Source organism: Oreochromis niloticus, linkage group LG5 (genome assembly GCF_001858045.2).
Source record: "Oreochromis niloticus isolate F11D_XX linkage group LG5, O_niloticus_UMD_NMBU, whole genome shotgun sequence".
NCBI lineage: Eukaryota > Metazoa > Chordata > Actinopteri > Cichliformes > Cichlidae > Oreochromis > Oreochromis niloticus.
The window spans coordinates 23,450,787-23,466,990 of record NC_031970.2 but is presented as its reverse complement, the minus strand read 5'-3'; the positions used below and the strand labels follow the sequence as shown (position 1 = coordinate 23,466,990).

Sequence of the window (16,204 nt, the reverse complement as noted above, 5' to 3'; positions counted from 1 at the left end):
ATGTGCAAAGTGAGAGATACAATCTCAGTGCACCGATACAACCTACGGCCATATCAAATTACATGCGAGGCTACTGCTCATATAGAGAAAAAAAACTTTTTGAATGCTACACATGGGCTCTATCCTCATCCCCAAACATGAGAACACACACAAACACAAACACACACAAACACACACTGTCTTCATGCTGTGGCGCTGGCATCTCTCTAAGGAATTCCAGTATGACAGATGGACAAAACCCACTTTCCCCACTGTCACACACAGAAACACTGGGGATTCAGAGGAAGGTCATGTTTGTGTGTGTACTGAAGTGAAGTTTTATCTGTCCTTCTTTTTTTTTATTATAACAAATTCCCGTCTCATACCTAGAGAAGGTGAGGAGTCCTCTGAGCATGCGAACATGCTGAGTGGGCTGAGCAGCCAGTGGAGAATAGATGAGCATCTGAGCCACAGACTGTTAAAATATGAGATATGTTCAAGCAAAGACCATCTGCAGCAGGACTTCATCATGTGTGGCCAGCACATAGGGATCAGGGGACATCATGGCATACATACGAGCACCACTTGTCAAACATAAAGATTGAATAAAAACTGCAAGTAGGTCGCATTTAAATAGAATTATTAACAGGCTAAGAGAGAGGTTTTTCAAGTTCGGATCAAAGCTCTAAGAAGAATAATGAATAAAATTTATTCTACTAGGTTGTTACAAAATGTTTTACAAGCATATGCAACGGGGACACGAGGCCTCAGCTATCATATTCCCCTGCCGGTTCCACTCTGGGGATGTAAGAGACCCAGCTCTGCTATTCCCATCTCAGGCTGCAGGTGTGGAATAGGACAGGAAAAGACGCAGGGGGAGGAGCATGGGGCAAGGTGGTCGACTTGGGAATGAATATAAAGTGAAAGCACATAGTTTGGAATTGCAGATTACCCTGTAAACTATGTTAAGGTCCCCTGTTAGAGCATGTGGTGCTGTTTTTGCATAGCATTCCCAATCTCACGCTCTCTCTTTTCTCCAGTTTAAAAAATGACAACAATCAGCAAGACAATTTGTCATCCCCACTTTTTGGAGAACTTTGGATGGTTATGAGCACGCGCCTATTTACATCTGGATTGCTAACACTTTCTTTCCTTGAAATAATCTGACTTTAAATCATTGTGTGAAATTTGCCACCTACTTGATGTTACCTGTATATTAGTCGAATAAAATGTAAAATGTACAGTCACAAGTGTTTTAGTTGTGATTCTTAGTCAGCTGAAAAGTTAATGTAATCTGTAAAATCATTATTAATCTAATCATTAGTGTACTTTTTATACAAGTAAATATTTTATAACAGCCGGTTATTCAAACAAATAAAAAGTACTGGGTACAAAGTCTTCATATTTCCTTGTCTTTAAGACTTTCAGCCACGTTTCATGGTCCTCATCACTTAACAGAGTGATGTGGCTGAAGCGCTCCTACAGCAGGTTCTGCGGTCAACAGTGAATAGAGCTGGCATTCATATAGTTTTTTTGTTTTTTGAGCAAATCAGAGTGAAAACTGTGTTGCAATTTGCTCAAACTACTGACATAAAAGTTCAATACAATAAAAAAATTACTGGACTTTTCAAATTCAAGGTTAACTTACAGCTATTGAATAATTCTGATAAGCGGAGACATTCATTCATTGTCAGTGAATGTGGGTTATGGTGCTAAGCCTCAATATTCAGACACCTATGTCCCGCAGAGAGGACGAGGGGGGCTGGAGCGAGTCTCGAAGTCACATTGCTCATTTAAGCGCACACCTCAGGAGACCAAACTTACCCCTTCTGGTCAGAGCGCCTCTCAGTTGAGGTGAACTTGTTTAACAGCCTCATCTCCACAGCGCAAAGGGCCGATGCTGGACGAGGGGAATGGCTCAAACACCTGCTCACACGCAACTCCGAGCTGTCACATACAGTTAGGCTCACGCGACCGAGCGCGTCTCCCCTCCGTTCACTGACATCATGCTGCGGATTTGGCGGCCGCCCTCGCGCCCCAACAAAGGCCCGGGCCTCCCCTGTTTGTCTCGACTATTTCAGTGAGCTTATGCACATCTCTCACACGCGCGCTCGCGTGCGCGCAAGTCTTTGAGCTCCAGGGGCTACAGCCACGGGCCGGCCACGCGCGAGCTGAAGCGCGTCAACAGGAATTGGATGGGAGTGGGAGGAGGAGGAGCTTTAACGTTGAGGTTAAAACCCGGAGCCCCCGCAGAGTGACCCGCACTGAGAGGCTGAACAGCTCCGCACAAGGAGACGCCACGGAACTTCAGCGCTGCTTGATGGACGGTGTGACCGAGCTGTGATCCGTGGAGAAAGGACAAATATCATCTGACAGACTTCCTGAGGCGGACACATCAGCACTGGTATGTTTCATAGCGCAGCCGAGAGAGACTCTGCAGGTCTCACATGTGAGTGAGTCAGTGTGGACACACTGTTTACACGTAATTTACATCTTACAGGCAACTTGTTTTCAGTTTAGAGAACCCGATTTTTTGGCATAGGGATTTTATTTTGAACTAAAGCAACTGCACGTAAAGTCAACAAGAAATTAATATATCTAATGAAAAAAGTACAAAAGGCTTATCTTAATGTACTTCAGCAATAGCTGCTTAGGCACGCAATTTGTGGGGAGACATTAATATTTCTGCTTTTGAAAATGTCTATTTGAATTCAGACTGAGCCCTCTGTCAGGCTACTGATCTGCGGGATGTCGATCTTTCATTTAATCCCATGGTCGTTGCTTCATCCACGGAGTAAATCCTGTGATGGCCCAGATTAAAGTCCTGTCGGTGACTTGCTGGGGCATTACCAGTTCACAAGTTGACCGGGATTACCCAAAGAACAAGAGAAGGGGAGAAGACGGGTAAAGCAGATAATACATATAGGGGGAAAATTTATGTAGCTATAAAGGCATTAAAAGCCATCACCTCGCTCTGCTGCTGTATAATGTTTTGACCAATCAGAAGTACATGAGGCTGAGGAACGCGCATCAGGAACTGTCCGGTGCTGAAACCGTCGGCCCGTTTGAGGAGTTATTTGTGCAAAAATAATGGTTTTAATGGTTATTGATGTTTATTCCTTGTGACTTAAGACTTGCATTCACTAACCCCAGGTTACAACGGCCATCAGACCCCTTAATTCACCCCTTAACCTTCCCTAACCTTAACATCTGATCGGACTTCGGAAAGAAGGCCTCAAACACAAAATAGATACAGTGAGTCGTATAATTTTTCTGGGAAGTAAGTTTAGTTATGTTTCTAGATGAAGAATCTTAAAATGCTGAAACCTACAGCCTATATAAAATACCACTTTTTTTATTTGTTCTAAAATAAAACTTCCTGCAGGAGGGCAAAACAGAGAAAATGGCTGTAAGGGGAAAAAGAACAGGAAAAGTATTTTTTCGCTAATCAAAAGATCTTACAGCAAAGAGAAGCAAACAGGGACAGAAAGACACTAGATTTTTATACTTGCTTAATTTCTTTCATTTAATTTGTAAACTTTTGATTTTTTATTTCCACTTCCGTTGGTGAGGTTTAGGAGATGATACTAAAATATCCTTGAACAGTATTAACCACCTACTACATTTTGTAGTCATACATGATTAAAACAACAGTCAGAAAATAGTAACATTAGTGGCAATGTCATTACAAAATTATTTTATGATGCATTAAAACCATGATCCAGAAGAGATTACATGTTCCTTGAAAAACAAACGAGAATGCTGTTGAGCATTTGTAGGAGGTGGGGCTGCTAATTATGGGTAACACACCTTTATTATGAAGCCAGGAAAGATAAACTGCTGATCACCTGCTGATTTATGAAGAGCTGCTTACTCCACTGGAACACTTATAATCTGAGACAGGTCACCAAGTTCAGTCCAAACAAAAGCTGCTAAGTATTCCTCTTTATTGGTGGTAAAATAAATAAATAAATAAAAAGTTAAAAGGAGCAAATTCACATGTGAAAAGGCTCTGATCAAAATATTACAGAAATAAATATATTTCAGTGCATTATAAATTATTCAGAATTAAGGTAATACTTATATAGGATGACCTCATTGACCAATAACCTAAAGTATACATTCCAGTTTAATGCAATACTTTCAACAGCACATGAATTTAGGAAAAGAAAAACAACATTTTGTATTATCATATTTTTAGGATAAACAGATAACATTCATAGAATTACAAAACAAATCCTCGTGTAAGTACAGTCACTGTATTACAGTACTCGTGTTGAATGCACTGCTTTATATAAAAGAAGAAGCTGGAAACCAACAACAAAGAATTTGACAATGATGAATCTGAGACCAAGGTCTAATAAACAATACTGTCTGTTATTATTACAGAATGTGTGTGACAAAGATGTCCTCTATTCTCCATTTTTTGGCAGATTGCTATGATGATAAAGCCATATGTTAGACAAGGGGAGGGTGAGGAGGTCGTCAGCCCTCTGCAGTGGATGGACGGAGACATGAGCTCACCTGATGGGGATCCATCGGCTCCATCGCACAACTACAGAACAGGTGACGTGATCCAACAGGCCAGAGAGATGGGGAGTGAGGATGCAGAGGAAGATGAGGAGGACGGAGAGGAAGGACCAGAGGATGAATCAAAACGACGAGGGCCTAAGAGAAAGAGGATGACCAAGGCCCGGCAGGAGCGTTTCCGTGCAAGGCGAATAAAAGCGAATGCCAGGGAGCGCTCGCGTATGCACGGCCTAAATGATGCACTTGAAAACCTGCGCAGCATCATGCCCTGTCACTCCAAAACACAGAAGCTGTCCAAGATCGAGACATTACGGCTGGCCCGCAACTACATCTGTGCTCTGTCTGAGGCTCTGGAGGGGGGCCTGTCCACAGAAAGCAGGGCTTTCATGGAAACGCTGTGTAAGGGACTGTCACAGCCCACGACCAACCTGGTTGCCGGCTGCTTACAGATGGGACCAGCTCCGGGTCCTGGGATGAGGCCTGAAGACAGACATGGAGGTCGGCCACCACCTACTCTTGGTGGCATGGTGAGCTACTCCTCTCCAGGACTGCCAAGTCCCCCATATGGCACATTTGACTCAGCTCACCTGCTTCACTTGAGGGCGATGAAGGGAAGACCCTATGAGAATCACTCACCAAATGAGTACAACGCTGGTGGCGTGGGAACCCCTCCATATGACGGCCCGCCTACACCACCTCTCAGCATCAGCAGCAACCTGGTGCCCAAACAGGAACCTTCACCTCACTACCCACCTTCCCACCACTACTCTCCCACCCCTGTGGAGCAGGTGCTGTATCATACACAGACCGGATATGATGTACACTTAGAGGGGCCATATGACTCCTATCATCCACCGCACATGCCCCCCCGACAGATTACATCTGTCTACAGAGACTAAGAAGGATCGGGAGAGTCGGTTCCACATCAGCCTTCAGTACGACTTGAAGGATGGAGTCCTGTCCTTCACAAACACTCAGGCTGATTTAAAGAAGGTGGCTCTCTCTCAGTAGACAGACTGGTAGTCAAGCACTGTAGAGTAGTTTGTTTTTTAACACTTGTGGAACATTTGCACAGTAGATTAGCACTTCTCAGCATTGCTAGTATTAGAAAATACTTGACTTATACCAATAAATCGTTTTTCAAAACTCATTTACCAAATGATGTAAGGACATAGCAGGTTGCTACTGTCCAGCTGCCCGGGTACTGTAAAATAAGCACTTCTAATTAAGCTTTGGTAACACCAGATATTATTCCACATAAACTATTTTTAATTTATTCATTAATTTAAGACGGTGTAAATTGATTTGTTTCTGATGTGTGTGTTTTTGTTTTTATTTGTACATATTTGCAGTCCAAGCTTTTCTTTGTCACTTAGACTCATCCATCTAATCTCTCATCCTTGTTTTGTGTCCAGTTTTTTTGTTCCATTATATTCAAGTTTCACATTTGAAACCATTCGTTTGTGGGGATCTAGCTGATCTTCCGTGGGTAATGACAAAAGAGAGAGATATTTGTTTGTTTGTCTTTATTTTTAAATTTTCTGTAATGTGGAGGTTTGCAAAGGGGATCGCGGAGAAGCAAAAATTGTAATTCTCAGGTTAAAATTGTAAAGAAACTGCAACATATGACTGTTTTTCTTTTCAGTCTTGTTTCTATTGGGACAATTGATGTTAATAAAATACTGAAAGTTCAATTAAGTCTGTTTTTTCTTTGTTTAATTTACTATTTGATGAAATGTTTTATTTTTAGGCATATATACTCATCAAAATCCATCGTTTAAACACTACCAACATTAACACGCCTTGTTTACTTGCTACTTTGTTTCTCATTTTTCTCTCCAGATCTCTGTGGTTTAGCGGCACTAATCCCCGGTGCCGTCTTTTAATGAAGGCCGAATGTGCGAGGCAGGATTGCAAGATAAAGATTTATGATTAACATGGCTGCCCGCCTGCTTAGGCTTTCTACTTCTCTGACATTGCGTTGGCATAATCCTGCCCTGACATCCACCCAGGCCGCAACTTAACACTTGTATTATACACATGTAATAAATACATTTCCTTACAGTTCTTATATTATTGACCTTTCATGTTCACACACAAACATTCAAAAAACATTTGAAATGCCTGAATCAAATTTGAAACGCCTGGAAATGAACAGCCAGAGTGAGAAAATGATGAAGATAAAAGCAAAAACAAGAGAGATCTGATCTGAGAGCAGCCACTTATGATGCTTTATAGTCCTTGCTGGTCACTTTAAGGGCCACCCACTGAGAGGTCAGGGAGAGGGGTCAAGAGGTCATGGGTCAGTGGTGGGAATGGTCACTGAAGGAACACTGGTCACCGGTTGCATCATCACGCTGCCGGTCATCTTTCTGTGTGTTTCTGCCCTGCCTTCATCTTTTCATTCAGAGCAGCGAGCGTTAAGTATGACGTTAGAGGTTATATTATGGCTGAAATGCTCCTAATCCCGATAAACACGCTGATGAACATCCCACGCATGACCTGCACTGGGAAAAAATATATCGCTTTGTTTTCACGAGGATTAGTATAAGCCTGTGTGTGTATTTGTAATGCATTTGCACTTCTAACCAGGAAAACAAGGGACTAACTTTGAGGGGGCAGGATGAATAACAAATAGCAGGACATCTCTCTGCTTGTTGGAGACACAGACTATCCCCAGACAATTAACATGCAGAGTCTTCCTACATGATAAATGATGGACGGCTGATCGACCAGCGCCTTGAAAAAAAAAAAGGAAAAAAAAGTTTTGTCATTTGAAAAAGACACTTCTGCACACAGGAGAAAGAAAGGACTGCATTCACCCTTAACCTTTTGACCTTCGACCCTTCTGACATTTAATATCAACGATGCCTTTTCTTGAATAAATACAGAAAATGTTCACAGTGCCTCATTTACATGTAATGTTTTGAATAATTTCCCAATTATGTAAATTTTCCCAAAGGAAACTTGCGGCTTGACAAGATTTATATGAAAAAATGAGACAAATGCAACAATTCAAGCACAGTTTAAATCAAGCGCCATCAAGTCTTAGTAGTTAAGGGAATAGAAAAGGGCTTCAGTCATATTTATGAAAGCAATAAAGTTTTTAATATATCAAGAGTTTAATTGATCCATAATTCTTGGCTAATGTGTTTTGAAGTTCTTTCCCACAATTGTTATCTTTGCATAGTATGTTTCAGGAGATATTAAGGAAACCACAGACAATAAAGCCTTAAAATAAGAACAATAAGTGTATATATTTGTGTCACTCTAGCATCATATGGGACAGCAGCTTCCTGCTGCCTGAATATAAGTACCAAATTACCTAAAGAATATGTGTTCGCTTATGTGAATCCACAGTTTGTGCGTCTGTGAGAGAGCTCACGTCACGTGTGGATGGTGGTTGTGTTATTTGGGATGAAACAGTATTAAGCAGCTGATCAGAGCTCAGTGTCTGAATGGTGTCATTTACTCGTTAATCCAGAGGAGAGAGGGGCAGTCAGTGCAGCAGCTCCTCTTCTCCACTTGCTGCGCAACACTATGCAGCTGCAGCGCGCTTACTCAACCCAGCATCTAATGCACGCTTAAAGAGATCCTGTTTTGGGAGAAGCTGAAGAAAAATGAGTATTCTGTTGTGCATATGCTCATTTTTATTTGTATTTTATTAATTATTATTATTTTGGATAACAAGAGGTCAAATTATCAAAACAAAATCTATAACGAAGGGGGGAGGAATCGCACTGCCACCAAGTGGTAGAAGTTGATTCCTGCAATATAGGTATCAGCTGCATGAGATACAAGCATTTGGCCACTAGGTGTCAACATTACACAACTTCTGCAGTCTTGATCTTGGCTGAAGTCTGTAAAGCATACTGTATTACTAAAAATACAACAATCATTTGACAAAGACACATTTGGCATCGAGTGACTGGCATTTGTTTACACACACTCTCCTGGAAAACCCCTCAGACTTAATACAATGGAGATCAGATAATTTCTCAAATACTTCCTTTGCGATGACTGTGAAGTTAGACACATAACAAAAGAGACATTTGGTGAGAACTCCTCTGTTAAACACAGTGAGCCAGCAGAGTGAGCAGGGAGTGGGAATAGAATTAACCTATTTACAAGTAAACTGGTTGATGGAGTGTGTTTGGATGAGAATAATCAGGCTAATGAAGCTACCTGGGGACTCTGCTCTATCAGAGAACTGCATGCTGTCCTCTCCATCCAGCAAGCGATCATATCAGAGTCTAATTATTTACCGTGAAAGGACATGAAAAAGGATTAATCAAGGAAATCTGACTGATTAAATCTTCAAAGCCAGCACTGAAGTGCATCGGCTATTAGGGAAGAAGGTTGTGGTCGGGGCTTTTATCAAAAAAAAGAAAAAGAAAAAGAAAGAAAGACTGTGCTCTCCAGGACTGTTGGCATACTGAGTAAAGGAGAGGAAAGAAACAAAAAACATGGCAAGAAAAAAACAACAGCTGGCACGATTTGAAGCAAAAGTGTTTTTTGATGCTTTTTTTAAATGCTTTTTGATAAACTTACCTTTTCAGAGTTAATGAGGCAAACAATGTGTTTTGTTTCTGATGAAAGTGGAAGCTAAATATAGAAACAAACACACTATTTGATTAGTTAGATAATTAAAGTACTCCCAGATGGCAGTAGTCTCTCCTAGCAGGACAATGCACACGTCAAAGAAACATCTCAGGAACACCAGAAGGAACATCACCGGGAGCCTTGCAGCACTGAGCTGGTCTCCGAATTCCTGAGAATGCGATATGATTAAGCATATGTAGGACTCAGTGGAATAAGCATGACAGACTGGAGCCCCATAACCCACAACCCACAGCCCACTGGACCTGTATGATGTACTACCAGCATCCTGGTGCCAGACCTGATAGGACGCCGCTATGAGGGCTCGCAGGTCAGCAGATTTAAGAAGATAATATTAAATTATACAGCTGACTGGTGTACAAACACATTATAAAGTGTTTTCATCCAGTTTTTAAAGATTTACCTTTGCACGTCATACATAAAATTTCGAGAAATACTTCATATTTGTTTAACAATAAATGTGTACAGATACAAATAAAGTACTTAACAAATTTGTCAGACCATCTGCCATAAAAACAAGAAAACAAACATTTTTGAAATCTGAAACTCATTTAAAACTAAACATTGTGTTGTTAGTTTTATGGTTATGTTGTTATGTTATTCAAAAATATAATTTTAATTAAAGCACTTAATTGCATTACTGTAATTATCATTACAGAAACATAGAAACTGATTTTGGTATTTACCAAATCTGTTCATTTAGGGCAGCTGTGGCATTAATTTGTTAAGCGCCGTATTTGTGTGTACATATAAAACTATATTTGAGGTATATATTTATACTAGTATAGTTTACTAATTATAATTTTGCACTTTTACCTAAGAAAGAATCTCTTTTTTAATTACTCTTAAATGGATAAATTCTACTTGTAATTGATTACTTTTACTTTTTCCTGTATTTATTTAAGTTTATAAATATTTTTTAAGCCGATTAAAATGAATTTGTTTCAGTATAATTCCAGTGGTCAGTGGTGTGGGAGAGAGGTTAGCCAAACCACATGTTTCTGCTCAAGCAAAAGTTTGTGGGTTGAAGAAGAAGTCGCATCAAACTAACCTGCTGCCCACATGGAAGGAGAACAGAGACGTGAGCAAACACTGAAAATCCATATATAGATCACTGAGAGAGGAATGCAATGCACTGCATTACTCTGCAGGATGTTATGGTGAGCCATCTTATAAAAGTTTTATGACAGACAGAGATTAGTTAAAGAGCAGAGGACAGGGCAGTAAGAAAAGGGCTATGTGTGCTTGTTTTACTCACGTCGTGAGGACATGCATTTGTTTACATAGTCATATTGTGGGGAACTTGAGTGCCTTTATTGATAGTATATTATAAGTCGTTAAACTGTAGAAAGGGAACGTGGTTTAAAGGTTAGCATTAAGTAAGTGGTGGTTATGGCTGGGGTAAGCAACCAGGAAATGAACATAATGTCCTCTGAAGTGATGCAAACTCAACTTTGTGTGTGTGTGTGTGTGTGTAACTGTATCCGCTGATGAAATGTGCTTACTGCTCCAGTTTGTCGTCCTTCCTCACTGTCCCTCAACCTAACCCCTCATCTGGCGTGGTGCCAGAAGCTGTTGGTGTGTCGCTTTGTCCATAATAAATATGCAAATGAAATAAAAGTGAATATGTCTGCCTTAAACTGGGATATAAGTTTACATGAGCACATCCTTAGAAGTGTCATAAAGTGACCCTGCCAAGACTGACTGGACGCTACCATTAAGGCTTTTACAGCTTGCATTAAACACTTGGTGTTTTTAAACAGCCTGTCTCATTTACACAAGAGCACTTCACACACTGAGTGTCTTTAAACTGTTCACATCGTTTTAATAGACTGTAGTTAGCCACGCATTTATTCCCCATATTCCTCAGGTGACTACTTGGAGCGCACAAGGCAGACTAGAGATCAGGCCGTTTAGCGTATCAGAATTAGACTGACATTTACTCGACATCGGGCCATGCGTCAATCTCACCTCAGCCCTTGCCTCCTTCTGCTCCACCTAATACTCCCCTACCTCTCCAAAATGACAGTTGCAAGCACATTTAGGACATCCGATCTGAATCTACACCTTAACTGGCAGAAAGCAGGAACCAACATGGTAGCGCACAGGAGTCCCACAGTATCATGTTTGTAAATTTTGTGTGACTATCTTCATCTCGCAGCCATCCACATTTAATTTCACCATCTCAGCTATACCAGTGCTTCACTTTAGATGTTTCAGTAGATGAGAAATGGAACTGGGTGGCAGAGAGGCTGAGAGTGTTTTGGATTTGCAGTGGATCAGCATTTTAAAGAAGGCCACCTAGTGTAAAATTTACCTCCTGATGTTCGGTGCGTGATGTGAGTGAAAAAGCAGAGAAGTGTGGCACCAGGAGGCTGATGTCCTCAGGAAGTTGCACAAGTGGAGACAATCAGTGCTTTGTCATCCCCACTATACTCCAGTGATTACTGACAAATCCGAACTTTTAATATCCTGATTAAAAGTTTGGAATGATGGAGACGGGAGAAAAAAATAAATATTAAAACTAAAGTGCACCAGTTAAACTGGTCATTATGCAGTATTTACCTGTAAAGCTGCATCAGTTAATGTTTTGATAAAAATGTTGGTATAACCTCTGCAGATCACATGAGCTTACTGTCTGTGATTTTGCAGCTGTTTCTGTTCACTTCTTGCCGCTCTGACTGGATTATTTCCAGTAGATTCTGACAGGTGTTATCAGCTCTGATGAACTCAGAGTTGATACTCTGGCAGCTACAATTAATTCCTGCACAATCAAAGGACACAAGCAGAGCTAAAACAGAGCTCTTCCACAGTGTGTCTTCTGTCCTGTCTCCCTCCCCTCACCCCCCAACGGCAGATGGCTGCCCCTCCCCGAGCCTGGTTTCTTCCTGTTAAAAGGGTGTTTTTCCTTCCCAATGCCGCCAAGTGCTTGCTCATAGTGAGTTGGCTGATTGTTTGGGTTTTTCTCTCTACTATAGTAGGGTCTTGAATTGAGCTGAACTGAATCAAACTGAATTAAAAGAGAAACCAAATGAATGAATGTATGAATGCTTATGGTGGTATCTCACAGTCATACACTATATATAAAAGATGGAATTTTCTATAGTTTTTTATTATGTTTTTGAAAACTTAACTTGCTTGTTAACTTTTTTCCCCAAACCATATGTTGTAAGTAAAGTAGTTGCACTTTTCTATTGCAGTCTTGTGTCTGTATCATTCTGTTCTGTCTGTTGTTGCACTGCCTCTGTTTTGTTTTGTTTTTTTCGTAATTTTTCCCCACTTGCACTTTATGTAGTGCTGTGTTGATTGTCTGTTATATGTCATATGTAGCATCATGGTCTTGGAGGAACGTTGTACTGTACCACTTCGCATGGTTGAAATAACAATAAAGCCACTTGACGTCACTTAACTTGACAGCCACACCACTTTTTGCGGCTAGAGGAGTCGCCCCCTGCTGGCTATCAGTAAGAATCCAGAATTAAGACACTACCCCACACTGGTTTCAGTTTCTGCAGTCTGTCTTTAGAACAGCTTTTTAATGGCCCTTTCAAGTGAACAGACTGTCACTTAATGCAGATTTAAGATAATTTGCACAAAATCATTTATGGATAAAATGACAACAACTTAAATGCCTGCTTACTGGCTGAAATAAATATAAAATGAGATTATTCAATATACTGATCTAAAGCATTTAATAGGGGTCTCACTTTTGCAAAAGTGCCCAAATTGAGGGCTGTTCAAAGATAATGATGTGAAGCTAAAATGTTGTAAATCTTCATAAAGTTCACAGTAATAATGATTGAGTTTCTAGCAACTTAAATTCTTACATATTGTCCATCTGTAATATATATAAGCCTCTCTGACACATTTGTCAAACTGAAATTCTTCAGCTTGTGGATAACAGGGATTAAACCGATAAGTAAAATCATCAAGCACATGTGGACAGAGCAGGATTTGAGCAAAGGGTTTTGACGATTGTGTAAATAACTCGGGCTTTGCTCGTAACTCATTACAACAACCCGGTCATTCAACAAATGAGTGAAAGAACCCTGTGGGGCAGAGCCATTTGTGTGGGAACCTGTTTCAAGATCAAACAAGCAAAAAGAATACACAGTTTATCTATCCATAAGCCATCTGTTCCATCCACCAATTATACTTCCCTTTGCTTCACCATGTCAACAACTTCTTTCAAGTTTCAGTGACTTTCCACCATCTTCAAAACACACACACACACACACACACGCAGACTTCAGTCCTTATTTCCTCTGATCTGCCATCCGTTGCTGGGTCTCCCCTCCTCTCTCCTGCCCCTCCTTTTCCGTACACACACTCCCTCTCTGCCTGTATCTCCCTCCTTCCACAGTTGTCCTCACATATTAGGTTCCCCCGTCCTAAGAAGCAGAATTAGCCACTGGAATCTTGTGCACTTGTTTCCTTCACTCCCGGCAAAGCGGTGACAGCATGAAAGGAAAACACAGAGAAAATACAGACAGACACAGAGTATTACAGGCTTTTTGAAACGAAGAGGATAAAGAGAGCGAGAGAACGGAAGATGAAGAAGCTGAACATCAAGATGCTTGTCGTTTGATGCAGCCACACTGTGGGCATGTGGCTGCCTGCACCGAGCATTTCCTTCTTCACTCCCCAGCTGACTGGTGCCAGTTCTGCGCTCACGACGCTGAGTGTTTATTTATTTATATTTCTACAATAATGTGAGCGTACTTTTTTTTATTCCACTCAAAGAGGACGGTATCTCTGTGGTACTTTACGCTGGCTGACACACTGACCTCCGGACTCTCTACTGGTCAAAGGAGCTGGATCGCATTGAGCATCGCGAAGCGCAGAAGCAACCAATGTGGGGCTCAGGTAAGATCATAACAGACTACTGAGCAATGCAAAAACACCCACCAGCCTGAGTTTGCTTCCTTTGATCAGCTTAAGAAGAACTGAGAGGCTGGGTAAGCCGGGATCCCCTCATTACTGCAATATTCTGAGCAGAAATAAAGAGCGAGTGACAGTGGCTACACGAGGCTTTGAAGGTTTCTCTCTTTGATGAAAGTTAGGCCAGTCTCCTGCAAACATCAGCACGCAGGGTCAGATAAGACTTTGCACTCACACCTGGTGTGACCCTCGGCCTTTTACACGCTTCACTGATATGATGCAGGAAATGGATGATGGAAGAAGGAAGCTGTATAGAAGGAGGAGAAAGAAAGAGAGCAACCTTTGGCGTGAATAGATAGAACAGAATACTTCTTTGTTTTCCCTGACATTCTTAAACAAATTGATAAGCAGAACGGTGTGCACACGCAAAAGATATCAGTAATGTTTGTTATTAAAATGAAGACATTTTGCCCGAGGAAAGGCTAGTCACAGCTAGAGCTGTGTGGGGGTAATTCTTGTGTGCCCAATGTCAGCATATTCTGATTCTAATTCTTTATATATACAGCAGTTAAAATGCATTTGGACTTAAAGCACTTTAAAGTAAAAAAAAACAAAAACACTTTATCTTAAGTTTGAGAAGAAATTGATCACCACAGTTAAGCTGTATGTTGTAGTGAAAAAGAATTGTTCAATTGCGTCTTATAAATTTGAATTTTTGATAAAAAAAAGTCTGCTATTATTATTCGACTCAACAAACTGATGTAGTAAACAGAATCTAAACCACTCTGGCGTCTCGGTTAATAGCATGTGAAGTATAAGACACCAGTTTTTGGGTGCTCACATAGAGGGAGCTGATTGCAGAGCTGGCCTCTGCTCACATTATCTTTACTTGAGTCCCCATTACCTTCCATCATAGTTATTCCAAGTCTTTGTCTTCACAGATGTGGTTAAAAAAATCTGGTTAAAAATGTAGTAAGTGCAAATGAAATTATTTGTTTATGATCGCATAAAAAATGCTTTAATAACACTAAAATATTAACATATATATATTGCCCCTTCCCCCATCAGAGGGCACTGTAATGTACAACACACGTACTGATGAAGTGCCCTTTACTCCTTTACTGCACACAGACCTGTGTTTAGTCCTTGTGTGTGCCTGTTTGTGTATATTTATATACAGTGCATGTTGGTCATTTAGTTAATTCAAGCGATGCCTATTTTAACCTCCACGGTGCAGTAAATTCAGTAGATCTTCTCTCATCACGTCAAAGCAGAAATACACTTTACATTATATAGCTTTATAACTAAGCGTAGCTCAAGTTAGTGTGTAGTTCATATGTAGAACAAAAAACAAACAAACAAAAAGACACTTAAGCTGAATGTGACATAATTTGCATTTACTTCATCTGCATTGTCTGTTTGGCACAAAAGCCTGTGTTGGGTTACCAAGCATATGCTTATGGCTATTCTAATGGTATCAGAGGAGGACTGGCAGAACACTTCAGGCCTCACCGCTAAAAATTAAACCTAAATTGGACTTTTCGACAAATCTGTCGACACAGTTATGGCCTCCCGGGAGTGTATGCACATATACACAGGACTACTGAATGTACAGTATGCAACTAAACTAAACTAAATGCAATCAAAACTTTAATACTTTATTCTAAACATAATGGGGGCTGTGCGAGTCGTGTAAAAGACTAAGTACACCCTTCCTGCTACCATAGAAATTCAGAGGGTAAGTAGAACTGATCAAACTTCATTAACTGATTATCAGCAAGTGTGAGCACCTCAATACAAGTTGGTACTGAGGCAGTTTGCTGGTTTGCCACAATGCTACAATCCCACAATCTTCCCAGGATTGGACATCCCAGGAAACTCACCCCATGGTCAGACTGTGCTATGCTCAGAGAAACAGCACAAAACCCAAGAGCTACATCTCAGACTCCACAGGTTAAAGCTAAAGCTTCACTGAAACTGATTCATGCAACAGAAAAATGATGCCAAGCACAGCAACAAATGTTACAACACAAAGGCTGAAAAAGAGAAAAATCAAGGAGCTGCAACAGTCCAGTCACATGCCAGACTTAGTGTCCAACAGGTGCATAAATGAATGCCTGGAAACCTAATTGAAATGACGCAGCACTGTAAAGAAAAGTGGGCCAAAATTCCTCCACAACGACATGACAGACTG

General features: G+C 40.8%; 2 protein-coding genes across 3 annotated transcripts in view; both read left to right on the top strand.

Moving 5' to 3' along the window:
* Window positions 1-1,826: 1,826 nt before the first annotated feature.
* LOC100702340 (neurogenic differentiation factor 4) lies at window positions 1,827-6,192 on the top strand. 2 transcript variants are annotated; one of them, XM_005469503.4, is made up of 2 exons: window positions 1,827-2,383; window positions 4,413-6,192. In XM_005469503.4, the coding sequence occupies exon 2, from the start codon at window positions 4,419-4,421 to the stop codon at window positions 5,406-5,408; it is 990 nt and encodes a 329-aa protein (XP_005469560.1). In that variant the 5' UTR covers window positions 1,827-2,383; window positions 4,413-4,418; the 3' UTR covers window positions 5,409-6,192. The 2 variants fall into 2 exon arrangements, with proteins under 2 accessions (XP_005469560.1, XP_005469561.1); XM_005469504.3 differs by having other exon boundaries at window positions 2,372-2,428.
* A 7,311-nt stretch (window positions 6,193-13,503) lies between these two features.
* Window positions 13,504-16,204, top strand: part of LOC100702076 (zinc finger protein 385A) — a 28,171-nt gene continuing 25,470 nt past the window's right edge. Inside the window, exon 1 of the mRNA XM_013269222.3 lies at window positions 13,504-13,995. Within this exon, the coding sequence (XP_013124676.1) occupies window positions 13,983-13,995 (13 nt within the window). The 5' untranslated portion in view covers window positions 13,504-13,982. The remainder of the gene's footprint in view (window positions 13,996-16,204) is intronic.